At 34.1% G+C, this 26,549-nt stretch overlaps 2 protein-coding genes across 4 annotated transcripts; both read left to right on the top strand.

Moving 5' to 3' along the window:
- Window positions 1-177: 177 nt before the first annotated feature.
- LOC140055743 (nuclear transcription factor Y subunit alpha-like) lies at window positions 178-20,529 on the top strand. 3 transcript variants are annotated; one of them, XM_072101135.1, is made up of 9 exons: window positions 178-268; window positions 2,530-2,671; window positions 2,858-3,010; window positions 3,606-3,710; window positions 17,242-17,332; window positions 17,631-17,734; window positions 18,350-18,526; window positions 19,044-19,148; window positions 19,859-20,529. In XM_072101135.1, exons 2-9 carry the CDS (start codon window positions 2,555-2,557, stop codon window positions 19,970-19,972), a joined length of 966 nt encoding a protein of 321 aa, XP_071957236.1. In that variant the 5' UTR covers window positions 178-268; window positions 2,530-2,554; the 3' UTR covers window positions 19,973-20,529. The 3 variants fall into 3 exon arrangements, with proteins under 3 accessions (XP_071957236.1, XP_071957234.1, XP_071957235.1); XM_072101133.1 differs by having other exon boundaries at window positions 17,628-17,734; XM_072101134.1 differs by having other exon boundaries at window positions 187-268; window positions 2,533-2,671; window positions 17,628-17,734.
- On the top strand, window positions 9,721-11,800 carry LOC140054803 (uncharacterized). The gene has a single exon (XM_072099897.1). The coding sequence runs from the start codon at window positions 9,896-9,898 to the stop codon at window positions 11,798-11,800; it is 1,905 nt and encodes a 634-aa protein (XP_071955998.1). The 5' UTR covers window positions 9,721-9,895.
- Window positions 20,530-26,549: the final 6,020 nt, after the last annotated feature.

The raw sequence follows: 26,549 nt of genomic DNA, 5'->3' as shown, positions 1-26,549 counted from the left end.
TATTTATATTTATTAAGAGAGATATAAATACATATATTTTAGATTGTTAATAACAAGAATAATTGAATGATTAACAAGGTTGATTTACATTTATACACTCAAATTTATGCACTTTTTGCATTCTATAACAGGGCGCTACCATTGGTCGGTGCTGAGCGTCTTTTTCATAGGCTATCTCTGGTCCTGGGGTATTTCCTATTCGTTGTCGGGCTAGAAGTCTCCGGTTTTGCAACCAATCAGGAAAGTTTCATTCACCGTTTTGTCGCTGGTAAGTCTCCGATAAAAACAATGATATTTTGTGAAAAGATTTAAAGTCTGATGGTCAATGTTACGATTGTTGTTGTTGATAATTCTTACAATGAGTTGTTGTATACGAGATAAAACAATTTGGGAGGTGATCCATTGTTAAATATGGCGCTTGGAAAAGCGGTCATAAAAAAGCATGACTGACGCCGGCCGGGAGAAGTGGTGTGGTGGTCGGTGTGGACAGGGTGGATAGAGAGGAGGCCTAGGTAGGCTTAGCCTAGCTAGCTACTAGCTAGGCCAGTAGTAAGCATAACCAATACCAAGGCTATTACAATGTAATGCCTAGCGTAGCCCCAGTAGGCCTACAATAAAAGTCTAGGGAGTATGGTCGAAGTGGCCGCCAGTTTAATATCGTCATTTGTATGGAACACCATGTGTGCTTTAATCTTTGATTGTCGTTGTCAACGCTATGGCTAGTTGAGTTACAGTAAAGGAGTATGGTCAAACCAATAAATATAAGCCAAATCATGTACTATCGAATCTTTATATTTCTAATTAAGTTTGCCTGCCGATAAATCAATGTATATTTTGTTTGTATTTTAATATTAACTTACATGCTATCGAAATATATTTACATATATTACTATCGAATCATTAATAATTTGCACTTGCATCATAATCTACGTACTATTGAACCTTTATATCTCATTTACGTACTATTGAATCTTTATATCTCTCTCTCTTTTTTAATATATTGGTACCGGTATACGTACGGTATTGCCGAATCCTTATGTTATATCTCATTTACATATTATCAAATCTTTATACCTCATTACATACTGTACTATCGAATCTTGGTTTTTATTATTAGTAATAGGGTGTGTTATACATTTAAGTGTTATTCCATTTTAATACATTGTTTGTGTTTTCAATAAAGCAACGTGGGGATGAATACGCCAGAAACGCGCACCTTCTTCATCACTATTCCTGGCCGCCAGTTGAGTTATTAGCAGAAATTCGCGTAACTAATTACAGACCCTTTATATCTCATTTACGTACTATTAATTCTTTATATCTCTCTCTCTAATATATTGGTACCGGTAGTGAAGGGAAAAAATAACGTTGAACTGACCCGACATTTCTCGAGCACTCTCCTATCGAATCTATATTCAGTATTGCATTAATAATTTACGTATGGTACTGTCGAATCTTTATATCTCATTTACAATATACTGTCGAATCTTTATACAGTATTGCATTACTAATGTACTTATGGTATTGCCGAATCTTTATATCTCATTTACAATATACTATCGAATCTTTATACAGTATTGCATTACTAATGTACGTACGGTATTGCCGAATCTTTATGTCTCAAAGATTACAAAACAGCGACCATCAAAGCGCACACGGCGTTCCATACAGATTACCGTTCTTGAACTAGCGGCCGCTTTGGTTGGCGGCCACTTCGACCCTAATCCAGGTCTAGGCCCTAGTCCTATTATATAAATAAGTAGTATAATGGCTAAAAAAAGTCAGGTCAGGTCTAGACTACTAAATGAAACTAGGCCTAGTTAAAATATGGTCAGGTCGGCCACACACTACGTCAGCAATATGCAATATGTATAGAATGCCATAAAGGCATTCTAGGGCCTAGTGTGCATGCTGTTATGCGCACTTTGAAATTGTGCAAAGACTTCTTTGCGCAATTTCAAATTGCGCTGCCCAATTTGTTGAACACAAAATATTAATAATAAACACAAAACGTAGTAAGCCTAAGCATAAAGGGGAAGCCCCGCCATCGACACTTCTCAGCAACATTAACAACCATCCACACGGCGGCAATGAGAGGATTGCTGTTCCTAAAAATTGCATACAAATTATACAATTATGAATCCTTGCACAATTTCAAATTGCGTATAACAATTCTATGAAGTTTATGTTAAACTTACCGTCTTGTTTTTGTATTTAGAAGTTAATAAATGTTGATTTAATCATGAAAGTGCTGGTTTTATATTAACAGAGATACATTTCAAAAACTTAAAATGGAGCTGTTTAGAAATATGTGTATCCACAAGGAATTATTTGCCCAATTTCAAATTGATGACTAATTTTCAAAATGGAAAAAAACAATTTTTTTAAATTTTTCAAATCCGCATTTAATATTAATAATAAATATTATCATCATTCCACTATTCACATTACATATTTTCTAGATAGATTTTCTTTAATATTAGATAATTGTGTTATTTAAAAAAATTTGTCTTGTCTATGTTTGTTAAGAAGGTGTGCTATATCATTATAAGTCATGGATGGTACTTCAGTGACCCAGAGCATTACCACAGATCAGTTACAAGCTTTGCAGGCTAACCAATCAGGTCAGCAGGTGCAGGTGCAAGTACAACAGGTTCAACAACCAGCACAGGTAAGGGGAAAAAGTGGGTGTAAATGGGATGTTGTCATTTTTTTATTCTTAAGAAATAAATTTTATTGAAGATGACCTTATTTTAAAATTGTTTTTGCAAGGAGTAACCAACCTTCATGGGAATGGATATAAGGACTATTTAGTATTATAATTATAAAATCATTTGTATATTTTATTTGTATACAGGGTCAGGTTGTGCAAGTGAGTGGTAACCAGATCGTGGCAGGGGATCAACCAATAACTGTGCAGATGGCAGGAGGCAACCAAGGACAAGCAGTGCAGATCCAACAAGTTGGCCAGACACTACAGGTTGCTGGCCCTGGTGGCCATGTCCAACAAGTAAGTTATTTTTGTTGATAAAAAAAAAAAGTTACGACGACCCATCCATCCCATTTGTTAATAAATATTAAACCTATACTTGCAATATTCATACGAGTGTCTTTATGGCACTGCTCCGCATTATCTTATTGAACTTATTAAACCATATGTCTTCGTTCTGAAACGGATCCTAACACCACATAGAACCAACCTTAAATCTATGCCTAAGTGCTTATTTGCTCAGGCACGAGAGATCTGGAACCAACTTCCTCGTTCCTTCCGTTACACTCCATCCCCTTTCAATTCAAATCTCTCCTGAAAACCCCCTATTTCAAAATAGTTATTCTTTTCATGTTGCGCTGTGAGACTTTACTTTATAAATTTTCGATATTATTATTATTTATTATTATTATTATTAATGAGTACTGCATTGATTAGCTGTACTGTTCTGTTTATAGAGTGCAGTACCTAACTGGTTTATTGCAAACACAACCTGTCTACCAGTACAATGCATATCATCATCATAATGCTATCTCTCTTTCTGTTCTAATTTTTTTTTACTAGTAATTCCTGGCAGTGGTACATAAATTACTAATTGTTTATTTTATTTTTTCAGATTCAACTGATTCCTCAACAAATGCAGGTCCAGTCAGCTGGTGGTCAAGCTGGCCAGATTCAGCAAATATACATTCAACAACCACAAGGACAGCAAAGTGCCCAAGTAAGTATAAACACCCACTTCAACTTACATGCCGCATTTGAAAAAAAGAGTAAAAATAGCTGTTAATTCTTATATTTCTTATTGAAATCATATAATGCCGTTGTTCAAGACATGATAATAGGGACTTTTAGATTGAGTGAATGTGCACGACAGATATATGAACATTTAGATTAAGGGTATGTTCAAACTCACGGTTTTTATTTAACGCAAGACGTACGGTAATCAATGGCGTTAAAAGACAAGGTGTTGATACACAACGATCAACATTCCAATGCCTTGCGTAAAACGCTCTGATTCTTAGGTCAGATAGAAATACTGTATATGCATACATTCATGACAAACGTATTACAGTTTACATTGTAATGTTGTTTTTTGCAATTTTTATTTATACAATGTTACCTTCAAAATATACTGTTCTTCCCTTTGCAAAAAAACCCTATACGAACGTATACGATTTACATACGTTTCGTATATGTTTCGTATAGGAAGTCCACTTCGTATACGAAACGTATACGTCAATTCGGAAGTTCCTGTCCGCATAATAAACATATACGAACCGTATACGATCATTTATAAACAATTTTCTAATTATACGATCCGTATACGACGACGCGTGTATACAAACTGCATCGTATTACCAAGCGAAAAGGGACTGTCCCTCTTTTTACAAGACGACGATAGTCCACTTCGTATACGAAACGTATACGTCAATTCGGAAGTTCCTGCCCGCATAATAAACATATACGAACCGTATACGATCATTTATAAACAATTTCCTAATTATACGATCCGTATACGATCCGTATACGACGACGCGTGTATACAAACTGCATCGTATTACCAAGCGAAAAGGGACTGTCCCTCTTTTTACAAGACGACGATAGCATACGTTTACGATGGCAGGAGCATCTTGACTTCAATAATTAGTGTACAATTTGGTTTTTTTTCAGTCGGTATATGTACATTAAATTCCCTATGATGATTTAGTTCATAGTTTTCGCGAATGAAAAAAATTGGTGCTGTATTTTACTAGACGTTGTTTTTCTAGCAAGCATAAAAACCCACCCAGGCTGTTCTGCCTTGTTTATCCCCTCTGCTATTTCTTTACCTTTTGTATGTTCCATTAATAAGTGAATCACACAAAATGTGCTGTTATTAATTTGAAAGTGCTTTACATAATATTAATGTACTTGGAAATAAATAAATAAATATTAAATTGGGCCCGCAGTATATTAAATTTAAAACGAGTAAGTAAAATCCATAAATTACGATTTAATAAAAATGTAGAATACATGTGGCTCCCTATTATATATATGCACAAATATGATACTTAGTCTTATATGTATTTAAATGTACATATATTTTACGATCATGTAAGTTGTTGATATAGGTAATATGTAAGATAATATTAAGAATGAAACCCCAGCGGAATTTTTTTCGGAACTTAATAAATGTAATAAAAAAATAAAAAATAGACACCAAATTGTGACATAAAAATCTTCTAAAACTAAATTATGTTTTCAGAGGTCACCAATGATAATATTTATGTGTTTTTTGTGTGTGCATTATGCATTACGTGTTGCTCTATGAGACCGTTTTAGAGAATGTGAAAAAATCGCAATTATGTAATTTTATTCGAATGGTAAACACAGGCTTACGTTCGTAACATGTCGTGTCAAGAAATGTTACGAACATCATATGGGGCTAGCTTGCGAGTAAACACAGGTTTATTCAATCAACGAATTATTTGTAATTTATATCTTATCTAACTAAAACATTGGCAAGTTTAATAATTTTGTATGGCTATTTATATCAGTTAAAAAAACAATTCAAAACATGTTTACGTGTGTCGTGTCAAGTTTGTTACGAACGTCATTTGGAAGATTGGCCAGGCCCACAACACATGTGCAGAGCGCTAGTCTGTCATCGCTGGTCGTTGATAAGGAAGCCCCAGCAGTACAACTAATATACACAATAAAACGTCTGGATACAGGTCAAATGTCACTGCTACAGACGATAACACCTTTCGTGTCAACTTTTTTTGCGCGGTGTTACGCACATCATATTACTTTGTTGTTATCAAATATCCTATCACGTTGGAACACAATCAAGGTATGTTTTCAAATATTATTGTAATATAAGTATCTATGGACACTACAGTAATAATAACCTTTGGTTTTTTACTTAATGGTAGAAATTTATGTTAAAATCGTAATTTACTTAGTGTTTTTTACAGTTCCCTGGGTGTAAACAAACATTTTTTCAGCTGATACTTTGGGGTCAGCTGTTACGAACATCAATGTAAACATCTGTTTTTTGCCAAATAAAACACATCTTAGTTGTTTTAACAATAAGAAATTTAATTTAAAATCATCATGTTGATTTTGTATTTTAAATAAATATAATTTCCTGTGAAGTTGTATTATATTACGTAGTTCTGACTGTCAATTGATGCATTGTTGACGTTCGTTACCAATTACCCTCACTGAATAATCGTGTCACCTGTTACGAACATAAAATTAAATTCATACATGCTGTCCTTTGCCAATAACACGTATCCTAAAGTGTGTTGATCAACATAAAATACAATTATAAGTAAATACATTTATTAAGTATTCTGCAATAAATGTATTGCATTTTGATAAGTGTTATTTTCCTATGTTTATAGAGATGTTGTTGATGTTCGTAAACTTGACACAATTTTCGTCGCCTAGCTAGGCCTAGCTAGGTCTATATGCTGGTGAGGATTCCCTGCTGGTGGACGTTTGTGTTAGCCCTGTTACGTACATAATAGATATTCTAAAATTAATGTTAAAAGTAGTCTGTTCTGACAATGATGCTACTTAGTCCAGTCCCTAAGGGGCGAAAAAGGGGTGGGATGTTACCAGACTGGATACAAATTATTCAATATAGCAGTTTGGTAGAGTATAGTGTGGAGATGCCAAAACAAAGTTACTGGAAATCTGATTTGACCTCTGTGACCTTTGACCTCAATTTTTATATTTTTCTATTATATAACTAAAAATCGCCATATCTTGACAACGCATGGACATTTTACATTAATTTTGTTGTCAAAATGCTTGGAAGATACATATTTATATTCGCTACAATGAAAAAAATTGTAAAAAAATGGCCGCAAATGCTTTATTTTTGAGTTTGACCTTTGACCTTGATCGCCTAATATCTCAATAACGCGCAATCTCAGAGATTTGAGAATGGTCTCAAAATGTTAAGAAAATAAATCTAATATTTAGTCTAATGGAAACTTTTTTAAAAAAACTACCATAAATTAAGCTTTTTTGACCCTTGACCTCTAATGTTTGAATATGTCGATATCTCGGTAACTATTTGTCCTAAAAAGTTCAGTTTGGTGTCAAATTGTTCAGAATATACACATTTATATTTGCTGTAACAAAATATTTTGTCAGAATTCAATTGGAAATGTCAATTTGAGCTATGACCCATCATTTTGCATATTTAGCAACTAATAATCTATAAAAAGAGAGCGAGAGAGGGGAGGTGGTTGGGGTGGATGGAGAGACGCATATTTTTTTACATATTTGTTACACAAATGTTAAACTCTGTCTACACTATCAAACTTTATGTGACAAACAAATGTGATGTGCCCATATATGGACACGAGGACATCATCACTACCCTTATTTGGGGACATCAAACCTTTTTTGTTAAACTAGTTTGATAGTGTAGACAAACATGTAACAAAAATGTGTCTCTCCATCCACCCCAACCACCTCCCCTCTCTTTCTTTTCCAATGCTACTGTACTGCATGCATCTATACACATAAAAATGGCCAGAATTGTACTGTTTTAAGCTACATTTAAAAATAAGTCCCAGAGGATGGGTGTATTGTAATGTTATCAGAATTATGGCAATTGTTTGTAATGGGAAAGTTTCAAAACTACATTTGAAATATTTGCTAATAATATCACATGCTATAATTATTAATTATATTATTAATTATATATATAATTATTGTCCCCCTGACAAAGTAATTTTTACAAATATTTTTGTTGAATATGCAATTTTAATGTCACATAATAGTTATTCACTTTCACCAAAAATTGGATCGAAAAAAAAAATGATATAGTGCATACCTAAAAAAATGTAATTTAAAGCAAAACATAGGCAGGAAGTCAATGTGGTTTTGGTTAAATTTTTATAAGTGATATTTACTCTATTTCTTAGATTAGCTCTTTGATTAAACACCTCTTCCAATGCAGTGAAGATCTTAAGTGTCGCCTTGTCTTACTAATCTTCCTTAATTTCTCTTTGAGCGATCGTAATCAATATTATTTTGTTGAGGTATAATAATTCCCTCTAATATGGTAATGCCTGTTTTATTGAGTCAAATGCTTTCTGATAATCTCTAAATCAAAGATTTAGTGCTATTCATTTCAATTTATTTTAATTGATTGATAAACTTTATAAGATGGTCCTACTCTATGAAGCCTTATATCTTGGTTTATTTACTTCTAGTCGGTCTCTGATTTTTTTTTTATTACTTTTGTAAATTATTTGTGTACATGTGATAATTTTCATTTGGTCGGTAATGGTTGATGTCAGTTTTGTCATGATTTTGTGGATTAAAGTAGATCATTGCTTCTCTTCAGTTATTCTGGTTTCAAAGATTTTGTTGTAATTGTTATGAGCTGGATGTGTCATTGCCTCATTTTTCATCATCAGTGTTGGAGCTTTGTTTTCTTGCATTTGCCTTATAGCCTCTTTCACTTTCTCTACAAGAATAGATGGTAATATTTTTGAATGCTCACTGGTTCCTTTTCCTTTTATATTCCACTACAGTATGTTCTTGGAAAGAAATCAGCTTTGTAATTAATTTGTCTTTGATCCTTTTCAGATTTCTAATATTTTAAGCATTGTTTTTATTTTTCACTTTTTTTTCGCTTTTTCCTCACTGTTTTCAACATTTCATTTTTTCAGCATACTTCAAGCAATGAATTGGTAATTAGGTCATATGTTTTATGAGTATCAAAACGCATTGGTTAATTCTTCTTTTATTTCTTTAAGTTCTTGATTTTCTTTCTTTTTTTTTAAATGTTAATCAACTTTAAGTTTATCTAATTTTATGTTGATATTGAGTGTTGCTCTTTGGTGTAGGCCTACCATGTGATGGAATTATATATTGAAATTAAATGAAAATTTAAGTTTAAAGAAAATTGTAAAAGGTAAACTAACTAGGATATTGGATGAAGTTCTGGTCCATTAAATCTATATTTTGGGTATATAAGTATGACACACGCACACTTAACAGTATATCCTGGTCATACCTCAAACTGCGATAACTGGCATTTTCAGTAAAAATATGATAACATCTTCTATTAGAGTTAATATAAATGTTTACATTCTGAACAATTTGATACCAAACTGAACTTTTTTTGACATTTGGTTACAGAGATACAGACATATTCAAACAGTAAAGGTCAAAGGTCAGTAAATGGCATTTCCTGTGAATTTGGAAGAACATGTTTAATTAGAGTATATATTAATATGTATGCTCTTAACAATTTGAAACAAATTTCAAGAAATTTTGACCAGTAGTTATTGAGATATAGTAAGCCGAGGTCAAAGGTCAAAACATTCAGAAATTACATTTCGGGTCGTGTTTTTGAAAAAAGTTCTATTAGAGCGAATATAAATATGTACCCTCTGACCTATTTGACACCAATATCATTTCAATTGTCCAACCCGTTGCCAAGATATGGCTGTTTAAGATAGAAATATAAAAATTGAGGTCAGAGGTCACAGAGGTCAAATCAGATTTCCAGTAACTTTGTTTTGGTATCTCCATATCATGTTCTATCAACATGCCAAAGGGCACACTTGTATCCACTATGGTAACATCATTTCCCCTTAGGGACCGGACTAACTATTTCATTATCTCAGTAAAGATGTATGTAACACCATAATTATTAGCCATCAAATGCTACTTGTAATAGACTAGCCTAGGTCTAGCTTAGTGTTCAAATTTTTTGATAGCATTGCACTATATTATTACTGTGGTTGATGTACTATTACTGTGGTTGATGTGCAAGTACTGATGACTTTCACAGTCACAGATTATTTATTAAAAAGATAATGTATATATATATATGTCAGGAAATGTCATACCGTTTATTTATTTAACTATTATTTTTTAATACTCAGAATGAAGCTTCGTTGCTGTACTGAAAAAGGTGATAAAATTGATCTGGATGATGTCCCTTGGGAATCAAAAAAGACGAAGAATGCTAAAGCACAGCGGTTGCACCTTAAAAAATTAAAAGAAAATCCAAAAAAATATGCAGAATTTCGGAAATTTGAATGTTCCCGCTTAAAGATAAGAAGATTAGAGCAAAGGGATGAAGTAAGAGCAAGGGACAACGCAAAAGCAAAGATTAGGATGCAGAGGATGAGACAGCGGAAAAAAGATGCTGGTATCAATACAACACCTCCAATGAAGACCCGAAAGGAGACCAATGAGAAACGACAGAAGTGGAGGGATTACCAACGTAGCAGGAGGGCAAATCAATCAAGCCAAAAAAAGCGGCGCATATTAGAGAAGCGACGGGAGGCATATGCCTTAAACAAGCAGAGCTCTTGTACATCGTCGTCGACACCAACATCAACCCCCTTTCCAAGTAATCAAGCTAAAAGGAAGGCTTTATCAAGATCATGGAGAGTGGTGCCGAAGAGCCCAAATAAGTTTGCTGAAATATTTTCTAGCATGGTAGAAAAATCAACACCAAGGAAGCGAGCTGCCCTGAAGAAAAAAGGCATTTTGTCTCCCATACAAAAAAAGAGACTGGAGTTTCTCAACTCTACGTCGGTGAAGCCAATTTTGGATCAGATCCGAAAAAGCAGAAAGAAAACTGATATACAACTCAGGCGTCAACTGTTTATGGCCGTGTGTGTCAAAAACAAAATAAGAAAAACACTTGCCCGAAAGCATTTAGGACTGAGTTGGAGTTTTTTGACCAAGCCAATCAATTCACATTCGATGAAGTTTAGAAAGCAAAGGAGTGATGCTCTGAGCCAGGACACAGTGTCTAAAGTTCTGTCATTTTATGATCGGGTGGACATTGCAAGAGAATTGCCAGATGCACGTTCCGCTGTAGACAAGACACCAGGCAAGGTGATGGAATGCACAATGAAGACGGCCTACAAACAATTTAAAGCTGAATATCCAACTGTCTCGCTTAGTTTTACCAAGTTCTCCACACTCAAGCCAGCAAACTATAAACCGGTTTCAAAGACCAAACTTTTGCAATGCCTGTGTGAGTATTGTATCAATGTAACATTTAAGGTAGAATCCTTATATGCCAAGTGCATTGCTAACAAACATGCTGCTTTGAAAAACAAGTACGAAGCCTCATCCATAACAGTATGCGAGGCCCCAGGAATGTTCCCCAAAAATGAGTGTATAGACCGCACATGCGACAAATGTGGTGTTGATGTTGTTTCAAAGCACCTACAGCCTCTTATGCAAGCCCATGGGGATGACCCCATAAAGTGGAAAGTATGGGTCAGCGAAGCTTACACAAAGACAAATAAGAACGGCACTCAAACTCAGGCTAAACACTTCGTTCTAAAGGAGAAGGTGGAAACTGTAAACAGTTTAGTTTCTGAACTGACAGAGGAGCTGAAGCCATTTTCAAAACACATGGCAAATGCAAAATGGCAAGGAAGGCAATTTGAGTTATTGAAAAATAGTATCCCTGATGACTGGTCTCTACTGTGCATGGATTTTGGACAAAATTTCAATTGTCATTTTCAAGATGAAGCCCAAAGCGCCCATTGGTCGTATGAGCAGGCCACCATTCACCCAATTGTTGCCTATTACAAGTGTCTGGAGTGTGGGCAACCGATGCATGAATCATGTATTTTTATAAGTGACGACCGTAAACATGACTACCATGCTGTACAGCATTTTGTGAACATTACTAATCAACATCTCGTTCAGCAAGGGCTAAGGATTAACAATCAAGTCCAGTTTTCTGATGGGTCGCCTGTGCAATATAAATGTAAGAGTTCCTTTTCTGATGCATCCCATGGTATGCAGGATTTTGGCTGACCAGTGGAGAAGCATATTTTTGGCAGCCGACATGGGAAGGGCCCATGCGATGGTGAAATTGGAGTAGTGAAGAAATGTGCAAACACTGCAGTAAGATCAAGACGATTTATTATCGCTAATGCTCATGACCTCTTCACCTTCTGCAAGGAAACTTTGTCGCAACCCAAAGAGGAAGACCATGTACACATGAGAAGAAGTTTCTTCTATGTCAAAAATGGGGAAATCAACAGAGAAGACAGAGAAAGAACTACAAACATCCGTCCTATCCCAAATACACGCAGCTCTCACAGCTTTAGTGTTATTGAACCATATGTTATCGGAACAAAGGAAAGGAGCTGTTTCTGCGACACTTGTAGAGGTACATCGAGCCAACCATTTCCAAACATCAAGTTCACTGGTCAACTCTCTTTGATGTCGCTTAAAAGTGGGAAAATTGAAAGGTATGTACTGTAGTATAAAAACAGTAGGGGTCCTTCACAATTATAAACATTTTTACAACATTGTTTTTTGTGGTTGACTGGATACATTCAAAAGTTTGTTTTATCCATAGGTTCATACTCATTGATCATGAAAATGTCTAATTTCAACTTGTGCCAAAGTACAGTCATTTGAATTAACATCAACAAAGTTATCCCCTCCCTAAACATACTGTTTGATAATTGTTAAGGACCTCTTATTTATTCATGAAACAATTGTCTGAGAACTGAGAAGAAAAAGAAAAACACAGTAGTACTATATAATATTCAATAATTGTTATATTTTTCAGAACATCACTTAAGCATAGCAGTGAACCCACACAGCAGTCAATCAATGAGACTACAGTGCCTGTCTTGCCAATCTCCACAGATTCTGACCAGTCCGCACAAACTTATATGAATAGTGAAAAAAGATGTAAGCATTGTACTTTTGTGTTAACACTTAATAAAATACAAATGAGCAGCTCTGAAAACACAACATATACTATTTGGTTGGTTTTTATTTCAGCAAATCTGCCCATACTACATTAGATGATGAGTCTGATGTACCACTATTGCCAGTCCAGCCATTACATCATCAAGATAATCAATCAAAGAGGTACTGTACCTGTACATATAATTTGTTTATTACTGTAAAAGTGGAAATATTTGTGTTGTAAAATTTTTGCGATAATGGCTCTTTACACACTCTTGCACGCTTTTATTTAATATTTGACTTGATTTCGAATTATTATTTTGCAGGGATCTTCAAGTTGGAAACTTTGCAGCCGTACAATTGCATTCTGTTGGTAAAAAGAACAACACTACATCTGTGTACATGGCAGAGGTGGTTCACATCGCAAATGAAAGTGGTCTCATTACTGTCAAATACATGAAAAAACAGGGGAATAATTTGTACACTTGGCCATCAGATGAGGATTATTCAACCCAACCAAGAGGGAACATTATCTGCTCTGTATCCGCTCCAGTGCTGGTGAATGCCAGAGAGCAATTCCAGTTTTCTCTTGATGAGCTTAAACAAATCGAAATGTTGTTCAAGAAAATCAATTTCAAATAGTTTGATGAAATTATAAGACCGTATATTGCTGTGTATAAGTCACACCTGTGTATAAGACGCACCCATAATTGTGAACGAAATATCTTGTACATTTAGGTCGAAATTTAAAGCATTTAACATGCTAACGGTGGGCAGTGTGATCTCCGATATTAACCTCAACATATCAGAGATCACACTGCCCACCGTTAGCATGTTAAATGCTTTAAATTTCGACCTACTGTAGATACTGTTTTTGTCTTTCTATTAAGTATAAGTATCATTCAGATATCAAATAAAGAAAAAAAAAGTACTCACCTTGGAGAGGCAGTTTTCTAAATGACACCATGTTACGAACATAATACATCCAACATAGTTCCTTGTGATCTCAATTTTCCCGGGAAGTTGATACTTGACTATCTTTATGTTTTGTATTATGTTTGTTGGGATATGTAAATTCAAAATAAGATTAACTTTATTGAATTACGAACAATTCTAATTTTTTGTTGTCATGTCACATTTTTTGTTGCAGTATATGGAATGATTCAAATAAATTCGCCCAAAACGTGCCTGTGTTATGTGCGCTGCATGCATGCATCACATGGATGGATCAGATTTCATTCATTTTCAATCATCATTGTTGATTTTTTGGCTACGGGTTTTAACTTACTCACCATAAAAAAAATTTAAAAAATGGGATGTAGGCCTAGTTACAGTAGGCCCAAGTAGATAGTAAATTCGATAACTTCTAGCTAGCTAGGCTATAGGCATATTGTAATTGTATATATCGAATATGCAGTATATAGCTACTGCAGCAGCTCTAGTAAACTAAGAGTAACTAGGCCTGGGGAAAATACACCAAGCAAAAGAGTACACTCATTGTGAAAATAAGCTAGCTAGCTTTCCCCCATATATTAGATTTGGTTATATTGTATTATTTTAATAACCTACTCTAGCTAGTAGTATATCAACAACGGTGAAATGGAAATAAGATGCATTATGGATATCATAGTTGTAGAGTTAGGGGGTGCCAACAAAACATTCAACAGCCAGAAATACAAAAAAGAAGCTCCGACGTTTTTATTTAGAGCATTTTACTATTTTAGGCATACAGAACTAATTGCTGTAAATTTCCTAGAGTTGTCACTGATAAATACAATTTAACATAACATACATATAACTTTAAAAATCCAAATGATAAATTGTACGCGAACGCAGTAAAACCAACCAGTTTAAATGTTTGTTAAAAAATTAATTTACATCTCCCTGGTAAAATGGTACCCTACGCCCCCATTTTTATGCCTCCATCATTGATAAGCCGAGCGGTATTTAATTATTTTTATTTAATTCGTAAATTTTTTTTAAAAATTGTTAATATAAATATGTGAACCTTTGTAACTTTTTTTTTGTATATGCGCGGGCGCGATACTATTTAATAAGATAGGCTTTATTCATATCATTGGCGTGGTAAACAACTATGAGCCTAGTTGATACCGCCTCGTAACCACGTATTTACGTTTTACTATAAAATTGAATATGCACTGTTAGTGTTACTTTAAAAAAGGATGTAATAAAACTGTGTACAATATTAGTAGGTAATAGTTTTTTTGTGCCCCCTCTGTACACACGCCTGCCGGCTATTTGTTTATCATTTTAATGAATGTAGTACGAAGAATCTGATATTACCATGAATCATCTTTTTACATAATATACAGCATAAGCATGTACAATCTAATTTAATTGTCACACAATTGAATTAACAAAGGACAAGGATTTCAAATAAACTGTTACAAATAAACAATTATTAATGAAATAGTTGGGGTATTGTTGGGTCCATGGGATTTCAACAATGTTTAGTAGACTTATTTAATTTGTTATTTAAAGTTGAGGGTAGTTATTTTTTAACATATTGGAATACCATGAAAATAAAGAAAGATATGTTTTATGATTTCTTAATCACCAAGCAGAAATACCGCTGAGATAAATGAAAGCAATTCAATCTGTTCGCTACCGGGAATAAATTGAGATTCGATATAATTGTATTTACTAATCACCACTAATTGTGTTTTTTTTTTCCTCGGCGGAAGTGATCGACTTCATATTCAAAATCCGAATGTATTCATCGTTAAATAATAATTATTATTATTATACAATGACCCCACTTCTGTTTTGGGTCATGGTTTTCCTCTTCGGCATTATTTGCCGAATTATTGTTACTCCATCTCCATTGCTACAACACGTCGCGGAATAATATCGCTTAACATAACAATGTAATTTGACCACCCAAAGCTCGCACGTGGCGTGACGAATTGAGAACGACGAACCCAATGATTCACCCGATGATATGCATGATTGGCCCCCAGGGAGCCGAGTCGACCACGAGTTGGAACTGTAGGCAACCGAGCGACGCTCGGTCGTTGTCGGCGGCTGCACTTACTGATCTCTGTCATATTTTATAAAGGAAAACTGCAAACAACATCGTCGATTTGTGAAAATGGCCCCTTGTTTTTTCTAGGCCTACCTAGTAGTATACCTGTTTAGCGTACTTTATTTACTTGCGAAAAACGTTGTTTGAATTGTATCGGTAGCCTAGGCTATCTAATAAATATGGAAATAAATATGATCTTATGTACTAGCTCCTACTACTTACTAATAATACTACTAGACTAGGCATATCTAATGGCTGGTGCTAGCTAGGCCTAGACCAGAGCCTACGTACGTATTTGTTGTAATGACAATTTAAATGTTTTATTTAGCTCTATTCTACTCATTACTGCTATTATAATTTATAAAATGGCCTAGTTTGTTCGTATATGATTCGTATACTTATCATGAATAAACAACGTATGCGTTACGTATGCTAAACGTATACGACGCCAACTCTTGTGGAAATAATGTAAACAGTGAAATCGTATACGATCCGTATACGTCGTATACGTTTTCAGCGTATACGGATCGTATACGGCTTTTTAGCAGAGGGTTACTACTTACTACTTGCAGAATTGCATTCTAATTCAAATAATTTCAAACATAATTTTTACATGGACAATTATCTGATTAAAAAAAATCTTTAAAATTGAAAACCTGATAGTTTGACGTTTAGCTATCTCGCTGTACAGGTAGGCCCTATGCTGTTGGCCTGCTAACCGTGGTCGTTTATTTTCATTGGTTAAGGTTAAAATCACTGATGCATCACTGGATTAGCTTTATTAAATCCACCCTCTCCTGCTAGGGGTGTTAACGCCACTGGCGCGGTGTAACAGCCCCCTAACGCTAATCCGCAGCATGGTTCAGACACAAAAATATGTACGCCGCTTACATAACACCACCTTAACGGCGTGAGTCTGAACATACCCTAAGTGGACATTTACGTTGATGTGCCACTGGACGTATGACATAATGACCTTGGGATCTGACCTTCTAATTTTTTAGTAGCACTCGTCGATGGTGCTATTCCAGTGGAAGTACACAGGCTTAGCCCGGAGCTTATGTCAGGCTAGCCTAGATCCTTAATTTTGGATGGTTGGCGTCCAAGTGATAAGACCCAGGTCATAACCTGTATTATTAAAGGCTTTATCTAAAATAACCAATACAAATCAATAATTCACGGTTTTGAAATATAATTTGACTGAAATTTGCTACTACATTCTCTGAAAATCATCGCGACTATTCTCAGTCATGATTTTGGTAAACTTTTGCAGTGTTATGACGTCATATGTCCACTCGTACTCCTGTCAGAGATCAAATGTCAAAATGCCACTGAACAAGTGCTCAATTTTGGCAATCAATGTGCCAAACAGTCGCCTAGCACATACGCGTATCATAGGGTAGCAGTCGACATATTCAACGTGAAAAACTAAAAGCACTTATTAATAATAGTAGCATTGAGATTCTGTATGTCGTATAAACTTTACTCTTCTGCATCTTGATAGATTCAGCAACTGGTTACATCAGATGGACAGACAGTGATGTTACAACCAGTGGCAGGTTCTGATAATGCTGTAGCTCTTCAACAAAATCAAGGTACTTTTATACATACAAATAATGAATGTGTTTGGGTGCAATGCTACAAATAATGTCATGATAATGAAGTGAAAGATGAAAGGTGATATTTTCACAAGGTGAAGCCTAGTAAAAACAGAACAAATTTTCATGCAAAATAAAATTACAGTACTCTTGCATATAGCGACATTGGCCACTTGATGACAAGGTGGGTAATGTCTTAATAATACCATGACTGAACAACACTGTCCTTGTCTTTATGACAGCACAGTATTGTATAAAAATATACAACAGTATTTTGTTATTATGTTATTAGCAGGTATAATTCAAGTGCAACAGCCTGCCTCCACTCAAGCAAATGCAACACCGACTGCCATTACTGTACCAACAAACAGTGGCACTAACACAGGAAGTGTGGTCATGGTAAGTTTAACCAATACCATAAAAAAAGAAATGTTATTAGATAGTACATCTCCAGATGCCAGCACCATATACTGATACTATAATGCTATCACTGTAACAACACCATCACTAATATCACCATCACTGATACCAACACCATCAATGATACCAACATCATGACTGATTACCAATATGATCAACTGATACCAACATGTTACCAACATCTCTTATGCCAGTACCATCACTGATACTAAGACCATCACTGATACCAACACCATCACTGATACCAACACCATCATTGACATCACCATCACTGATACCAACACCATCACTGATACCAATATGATCAACTGATACCACCACCATCACTAATACCTCCACCGTCACTGGTGCTAATATATTACCAACATCTCTGATGATACCATCACTGATACAAACAATTGGCATCAAATCATAACTGGTATCAACACAATCACTGGTACTAACAGCTTCAATGGTACCAACATCTTCACTGGTACCAATATTTCTGATACCAGCAGCAACATGGTAACCAACATTCGGTTTCATACCAGCCAACACCATTTGTGATGTACCAGCACCATTAGATTAATGACAAGCTTTGCTAATTAACTTCAGATGGTGCCAGGCGCAAGTGGTGCTGCAGCCACAATGCAGAGAATACCACTACCAGGGGCAGAATTGTTAGAGGAAGAACCATTGTATGTGAATGCTAAGCAATACCATCGTATCTTAAAGAGAAGGCAAGCTAGAGCCAAGCTGGAAGCTGAGGGTAAAATACCTAAAGAACGCAGGGTATGCTATTTCAATATTCATTATTTTTTATCCCCTGCAAATAAATTGATGAATTCTCCCCTAAATCCTATTATTGCCTTTTTATACTATACTGTATGTAGTCAAATTGCTTATTAGTAAGCTTTCAATTTGTGTTGACAGGTCAGGTCAAGTACTTATGTTACGAGGGGTATAATGTTTTTTTTAAACTATATTATTAGAGAGAGTTTGTACATTGTTTGTTATACATTTTTCCTACTGCATGCATGCACATTGTGGGTGCGCATTAGGGAGATACTGGCGTCTGTGGATAATGAGTATCAAAATGATCAGAATTGTACTGGGAATATTTTAAACTACATTTGAAACCTGTGGAAGGTATACTTGCTAGTAATGCATAAAGAAGACTTCGCCTTTTCTTCCCAATCCTGATGGTGTAATATTTATTACGTCCAAAAAGTCAATTTAAAGCTTTTTTTGTTCCTAGCCATTTAATACAGTTGATGCGTTCAATCAAACCTTTTGTTTTTGCACACAGAAATATTTACACGAGTCGCGTCATCGTCATGCAATGAATAGAGTAAGAGGAGATGGAGGGCGCTTTAATAAAGGAAACGATGAGTTAGAACCAATACCACAGGAGGTAAGATTCTTTATGTTCATAGCCTCACCCACTTCTCAGCCACGCCCCACTACTATGCTCATTCCTTTCAAATCCAAGTATACCATTTACGGTTTGCTAGGATGATCGTTGTACAAATTCATCAAATGAAATTATTTGTTCCATTGCATGAATATAAAACATGCATTATTTGTTTTATAATACATAATTTTAACTAGAGGCTAGGCCAAGGGCAAGGATGAACGATTCGAAAGGAGCCCTCCAATTTTGAACGTAGAGTAGAACAATTATAGATGGCGCACACTACAGGTTGATCGAAGATGATCAGTCAATAGCCTTGTGTCGTGCAATGGTTGCTCACTATGTTACAAAAATAAATGCTCAAAGTAAATTTGTGGTACATATAATGACATTTCACTCTCGAGGATGTAATTAAGAGTTCAATAGTGATAATGATTATCTTGTGACCAACAATCTTCCCATCAAATGACAAGAATCTAATGTGTGTTATAATGTAGATTGTACTGTATTACATATATTGTATTTAATATACATACATGTATTTAATATACATTTTGGAACATGACTGCAAACCACATTTGTTTTAATACATTGAAATACAGTAAAGTTTTTATAAAATTACTTATATTAAATATTAATTTGATAAATTTTTGCCTAGTTTGCCATGATCTAGTGTTATAATATCTCATGATTTTATTTTTTAATGGCAGGTTGGCACTTACCATGATATTACCAAGATGCTAGCTGGTACAGGAGCTATGGGTGAAACCCAGCTGTTGGATCAAAATATAACCAGCGTTGCTGCCTTAGCTCATGCGACATAAGATCATGCCAATTTTAACATGAACATTTTACTGAGGATTAATTCTTCTATTAAATATCCCGATGCGCCATAAAGTCGAAAAGTCATTCTATGATTGCTCTGAAACAAATGAGCATGTTCAACTGTTAGACTCAATAGCTGCATAGTCGTGTGGCACATCGTGAAAACAAAAGGAGGTAGCTATTCTTGTTGTTTAATGGAAACAAAACATGAGTCACCTCAACATAAAACAAGTGTATGGCAGAAGCTATGTGTGCTGCTAAATTGGTTTTTACAAAACTTGCATTATAAACACTTTTTGAATTAATGCTGCACAAACAGTGGATTACAAAAAGTTTTCAAGTTGCATTTGGGTGCAGCTACATTATATCCTTTGTTATTGAACCTTACCAACCAAAATTGTCACAGATGTTACGTAGACATACTTTTACATATTGTAATTTACCAAAATGTACCTTTCTGTGCTAAGTGAAAAGAATTTTGATAACTGTAGTCTCACAAAAAAAAATCCTCTTCTGAAGAAATGTGTATAAAGATTATTGCATGATTTACTTTGAAGCTTTGTGTCAGGAGCTATAGTTTATCTAAGTATGATGGTTTGTCATTACACAAACATACCGATACACAGAGAACACTTTGCAAAAAGCTATTTTCCGTAGTACATTGATTAAATATTACTATTAGTAGCTAGAAATTATATTCAGTACCTGCTGCTTCCTCAGGATTAGGTCTAATCCTAGCTGTCAGTGCAAGCTTGATGGTATAGAGGTATTATAAACAGTACACTAGGCTAGCAATATGGAGGTTGTGGATTCGAGCCCAACCTGAGAATTACTTGCAAATTGCTTGTAGTACAGTTATGTGAGAGTAGGGCTAAACATATAAGATTAATTTAATAACCATGCTAAAAAAATTGTTTCAAAAGCGTCATGTTATATTGCTAGACATCCTTGTGATATAGTACAGTAATATTACAAGGAATCTGTCACATTAAAATACCACTGGTAAGGGAGATGATTCCAGATACATCCCTGTAATTGAATAGGTACATAGTTTAGGCAGACGTTCTATAATTTGTGCTTTGTCTGCAAAACAATGCTCTACAATTGATTCTGAAACGGCTCATTGTAGATTATGCCACAAATATGAATGTTCATACCCTTTCTTATCCAATACCAGACATTTCTATATTGGAACACAAGGAAGCTAAGAGATAGGTGCATTACCATATAAATCAAAAGTCATGAAGAATCTCAAAACCTTTCTATTATATCATAAATGTGACCTGCTCTGGCATAGTGAAACATAACTCGCTGATCTTTATTCAGTGTATTGACCTATAGAAGTACTATGTACGTTAAAAATCACTATCTTGGTGAAAATAGGGTTTTCCCCTTTTTGGAATCTACAACTATTTAAGAATCAAGATCAAGTTTCATTTTGTGTGAATTAAGTTTATAAAAGGGCTAAATAAGTGATTTTAATGAGTACCTATTTTGTCTTGATTTCATTTTGTTGCAAAAAAATGAAATAAAGTGCATGAAACACTGTTAGAAAACTGTGCAGTTTATGAAAATATTTGTATAGCTACCTTTAGAAACATGGTAGAGTCTGAAAATTTAAATATTCATAAGCCATATTCAGTGGGTATTTCAAGTGGTTTTCAATATTTTTGGCTTCTTCAGCGGGAATTAGAGGAGGTAAAAAGCTTCTCTGACGTGATTTTTACACAACAGAAATCCGTTGTCAAGGATACGCCACGTAATGGCTAGCGCGTAATAGAAATACAGTACTGTAATTGGCTTATCCTTATAATGACCTTTGACCTGTTTACTTTTTACGCGGAGAAGAGAGTGTAAACAATTCAGATTTAAGATAATCGATGGATCTAGTCTAGGGCCTAGGCCAAATACAATGACTAAAAAATAAAAACATAATGAGAGTAGCAAAGGACCTATGATATTAAATTATTACAGCCAGTGTAGTGACTAGCCTAGGCCTACTAAGTAGCCTTTTGGACTACAGGCTGGGTCCTTCTAGGCCTACTTGTCCTAGCCTAGGCCCTAGGGTAGGCCTAGCAGGTCTAGACTAGACTAGCTAGGCCTAGGTAGGCTAGCTAGGTAGGTTGCAGGGCAAATAGGCCTAGCTAGGATAGGTAGGCTAGGCCTAAGTGGCACTTTTATTTGCCTACATATCACATAGGCCTACCATATTTATTGTTTTTACATAATAAGTATTGTATTAATTCATGTTATTGTAGGCTATTATTATGCACTTACATCAACATAATTTCATGAACATTACACAATTTTAAGTAAATGCTTAAAACAAACTTAATACATTATTAGTATGTGCTTAAAACATATCCATTATTTAATTGATTAAAGCAATCGCATAATGGTATTTAAGTTGTATTTGTTATCTAATCAGCAGGCACTACACAACTAAAATTTAAATTATTTAAGTAACTTTTAAGAACGTACTTAAATCCAGTAGTTCAAGAAATGGTATTTAATGTTATATAACTTAATTTATTGTATACATTTAATTAATTCTTAAAGAATAATACAGTTTTTTTAGTGTAAAAACATTAATTTACCCCCTTTTTTACCATTTTAAGCAAGTGCTTAAAAGAAACACAAGTATGTACTTAACATAGAATGTGGAAATATTTTTTTGTATGCATTGTCACAGTAATCAATATCCTACCAAAAAACATTTCATTGTATCATATTTTGTGAATGTGTGATACTTAGAAAGTATACACTATTAGATTAACAAATATTAATTTGTGTTGTTATTTTATAAAATAACATTGACATTCAATCATGATTTTCTCAAAACTGTTATTTGTATATTTCTTTATACATGCTTCGACTTAACGTACAATATCTCGGGATCCCCTTCATGTTAAATATTAAGTTTGGTATCATTGTAAAGGATATAACATTTCCTACCAGATAGAATACAAATCTGAAAAATTTAAATTTTCGACTTATGTTTCACTTTGCCAGAGCAGGTCACAAATAGCATCCACCTTTGTAGCAAATATTCGTGTTTGTTTAATTATGTGGTATAGAAATTTAAGTTTTAGGCCCTACTGCAATGTTAATTATTGGCAGCTGTATGTTATTTGTTATTTTTCTAAAGTTGTTTTTTTAGACGAAAATGTGTTTTTTTTTACAGTATTATAATATGACTATTATGGAAACTAACATTTACATCAATGACATACAGTATCATTCTTGCCTTTTTAAAATGAAATTGAAAAGTGTAGCAGTTCCAGTTTCAGATTATTCCATGATATGGTTCTTCATCACTACCCAGTGGGGAAAATGATATTAGTTATTACCAATGTATTTGCATACATCAATGTACCTCCAAGTGTGTTAAGTGGTATACAGATGGAATGGTGTACAGTATTGCCAAATATTCTGGGCAAATATTGTACTGTATTATGTTGAGATACAGCACTGACAATCGGGTAGTTAAAGACTTGGTTGACAACTATGTCCAAATCATCTTTCGACATCTTTAGACTTTTTTGGCTACATTATAATTATTTGGATGGATTTATTTATAACTTTTTAAGCATCACTTATTTGATATGCGTTTTTTTTAAATAAGCATTTTTAAATAATGAAACAGACAATATACAGTTGATGTACGATACTTTATAAATTATACCTGCGAGAACAAAATTGAGCACAAATGTGATAATTAGTGGTCTATCGATGCATGATACAAAAAAAAATTGTATTACAGGTTTATTTTTTTAATTTAAAATTATTGGGTTTATGACATAACAACTTAGTAAATATGGTACAATATTTATTTGTTCATCGCTTTTTAGTGGTTGCTTTAATTCTTTAGTGGCTTTCGATTTGCGATTCGAATCTAGGTGCAGTTGGCGATTTTTCCGTATGATACTGGACCTTAGATCCATCACAGATGCATGCGCGCATTTGAACCTTTTTACGGTCGTCACAAAAAATAAATAAAATCGCTTCATTGCACAAAATCCTGGAACATATTACGTAATGCATTTTAATTGATTAAGTCCTGTCGTTGCAAATCGAAAGCTCTGTATATACAAATGGTAGCATACCGAAAGCATGGTCCCAGTTCCCGTTCACTGAATTTTGTAAACCTTTGTCTATGTTTTATGTAATTTATATTCAATAAATCCAGCTTGTAAATATCAGTTTACTAAAGCAGTTTTATTCAGGATGTTTCCATAGATCAATCATGAATGATTCTTTTTCAAAACAGCAGAAAAGAGATGTCGGAAGTGGATACCTAGTGGGAAAAGACCAAGAGTTGTTGGAGAACATGCCCACCACCTAAAACAAAGCGGTGTGATAATAAATAGACTTGATTATAATACGTAAAAAGAACAATAACAATGAAAACATGACAATGACAGAACAATACATAAACAAATAAGACAAATTACATACACAAAGCAAACTATAGGCTAACATTTTGTTTAAAATAAAGTAAAGCACTATTATACAGATTTTTGCTTAGAGATTGGTAAAAACACTGTATTGTAACTTAAGTTAAATATAAATAAAATAATTAACAACGTTAACCGGAAGAATGTACTATTAACAAAGTTGAACAAAATAGCTTTATACAATTTACACGGAAGGCATGGGATGGCAGATATCAAAAAAATATGTGCTAATTATTAATACAAAAGTAATTATATATTTTTACATTGCTATTTCCATTATTTGCTATGTCAGCTACACTCCTAGTTCTGTTAGAGATTAACACCATCATCTATTCGTTTGATAAAATAAAATAGTTTGCTATTACTTGATACCAACATGTTTTCTTCAGAATCTATGGCAATATAATTAGGGCGAACAACATGATCTTCCTCACCTTTGCATACAAGAATTCTCATAAACTTATCATTTTGCATCAAACATTTGTATTCTGTGGTTGTAGCAGTCTGCAACAATCAGGTTCCCATCCTTTGTCAGTGTAACACCATTATGGTACATTCATATTTCCTCCACCTGATAAACCTACTTTACCTAAACATTCACCATTTACATACATTTTGAATAAATCAGTGAAAAAATCAATTGAAAATTTTGAGATATGGTAACCCTGTAATTTCACCCTAATTTGCATATTTAAGCTAATTTGCATATCATCGGGATGAGTGACAGAGGTGTGATGCTCAAATGTCCATCTCCTCATCATATGTGACCATTTAAAAAATTTGTTTCACTCAAAATGATAGATTGACTAGCCTAACGTATCTGTTTTATATTATTCATCCTCAATTGGAATGTTCCGTTAAAATTATGACTTCATATCAATTTGATCTACATCGGGATGGTAGAGAAAATCAGTTTGCTTATCCACACGGGTTACGCTGTAGAAACTGTTCCAGAAAGATGTTAGGCCATGACTTAAAGCTAATAGAAAAAAATCACATTTATTCATATACAATAGATATTCGTCAATGAAAAAACGACATAAAATTATGAGCATCACTTTTATATTTCGTTCTGGCCTAAAACTCTTTAAAAACATTTTTTTTATCTAGATCGAATAGTGTCCTCTAGTTCAATTGTAAGGTCTATATCAGATGATTTAATCCTGAAGATAAAACTTAGACATATTTATATTATATCATTACAGCTCTACCAATGATGTGATGAAATAGTATGTTTAAAACACCGGTGTTTAAAGACTTTTATGTTTAGATAAAAGATACAAGTCTACTTTATTGTCAACATTTTACAATTTTGAGATATATTTTGTACCATAGTAGTTTATTAAATAAGACAAAGTGATAAATATTTAAATAAACGCATACAAGTTACTATCTTTTTAAGTTTTGGTTAAATAAATTGCATGCCATGTACAGTGTTGAACATCTGAAACGGTTTGTGGAAATTGCTTTCTGTGTTAGCCCTTTCCTGATCTGCTAATAATAATATATGTGTATAATATATGAGTGTAAAATTGAGTTTTTATTTTTTAAGTTAAAAATTTTAAACATATCATTTAGAGATTTCATTCGACACCGATAACTTTGCTGGCCTTCTTTAGAATTTTTTTAAATTTGACTTTGGGTGCTAACATTGATATGAGAAAACCAAATAATAATAATACAATACAATTGATTGAACGACAGAGGAATAAAACATTTAGTTCAAGAAAATGTTGTTTTCATACACCATACTATAATTGATTCAACATATTCATTGAACAAGGATTATTTGAAATTAAATCAATTAGGCAAGTATCATCTGCAAACTATAAATTATTTACTTGGATCAATATTACTGTAAAAATCTAAAAAGAATAATTATAATGAAAAAAGTAAGGGAGAAAGAACGCATCCTTGTGGTGCACCCGTATTACAAGTTCGCTACCACTACGACACACTACACCTACATTTGACAATCTGTGTTCTTTCATTTAAGAAATCAGAAATCCCGAGGTTTAATTGTGGATTTATTCCTAATTTTAATAGTTTATCAGTAAGTAAATGAGGCTGGATCGTATTGAACGCTGTAGAAAAATCTAAAAATAATATTTGGAAATTC

This window comes from Antedon mediterranea, chromosome 7, assembly GCF_964355755.1.
Source record: "Antedon mediterranea chromosome 7, ecAntMedi1.1, whole genome shotgun sequence".
Taxonomy (NCBI): domain Eukaryota; kingdom Metazoa; phylum Echinodermata; class Crinoidea; order Comatulida; family Antedonidae; genus Antedon; species Antedon mediterranea.
Note: the sequence above shows the minus strand (reverse complement) of the source record. Positions and strands in the feature narration are given on the sequence as shown.

What these genes read in the sequence shown, in the direction of transcription:
- LOC140055743 (XM_072101133.1), top strand. Translation starts at nt 2,555, where the DNA reads ATGGATGGTACTTCAGTGACCCAGAGCATTACCACAGATCAGTTACAA. An exon ending in AGGTTCAACAACCAGCACAG is followed by an intron (nt 2,672 to 2,857) that starts GTAAGGGGAAAA and finishes ATTTGTATACAG; the next exon opens with GGTCAGGTTGTGCAAGTGAG. An exon ending in AAGGACAGCAAAGTGCCCAA is followed by an intron (nt 3,711 to 17,241) that starts GTAAGTATAAAC and finishes GCATCTTGATAG; the next exon opens with ATTCAGCAACTGGTTACATC.
- LOC140054803 (XM_072099897.1), top strand. Translation starts at nt 9,896, where the DNA reads ATGAAGCTTCGTTGCTGTACTGAAAAAGGTGATAAAATTGATCTGGAT.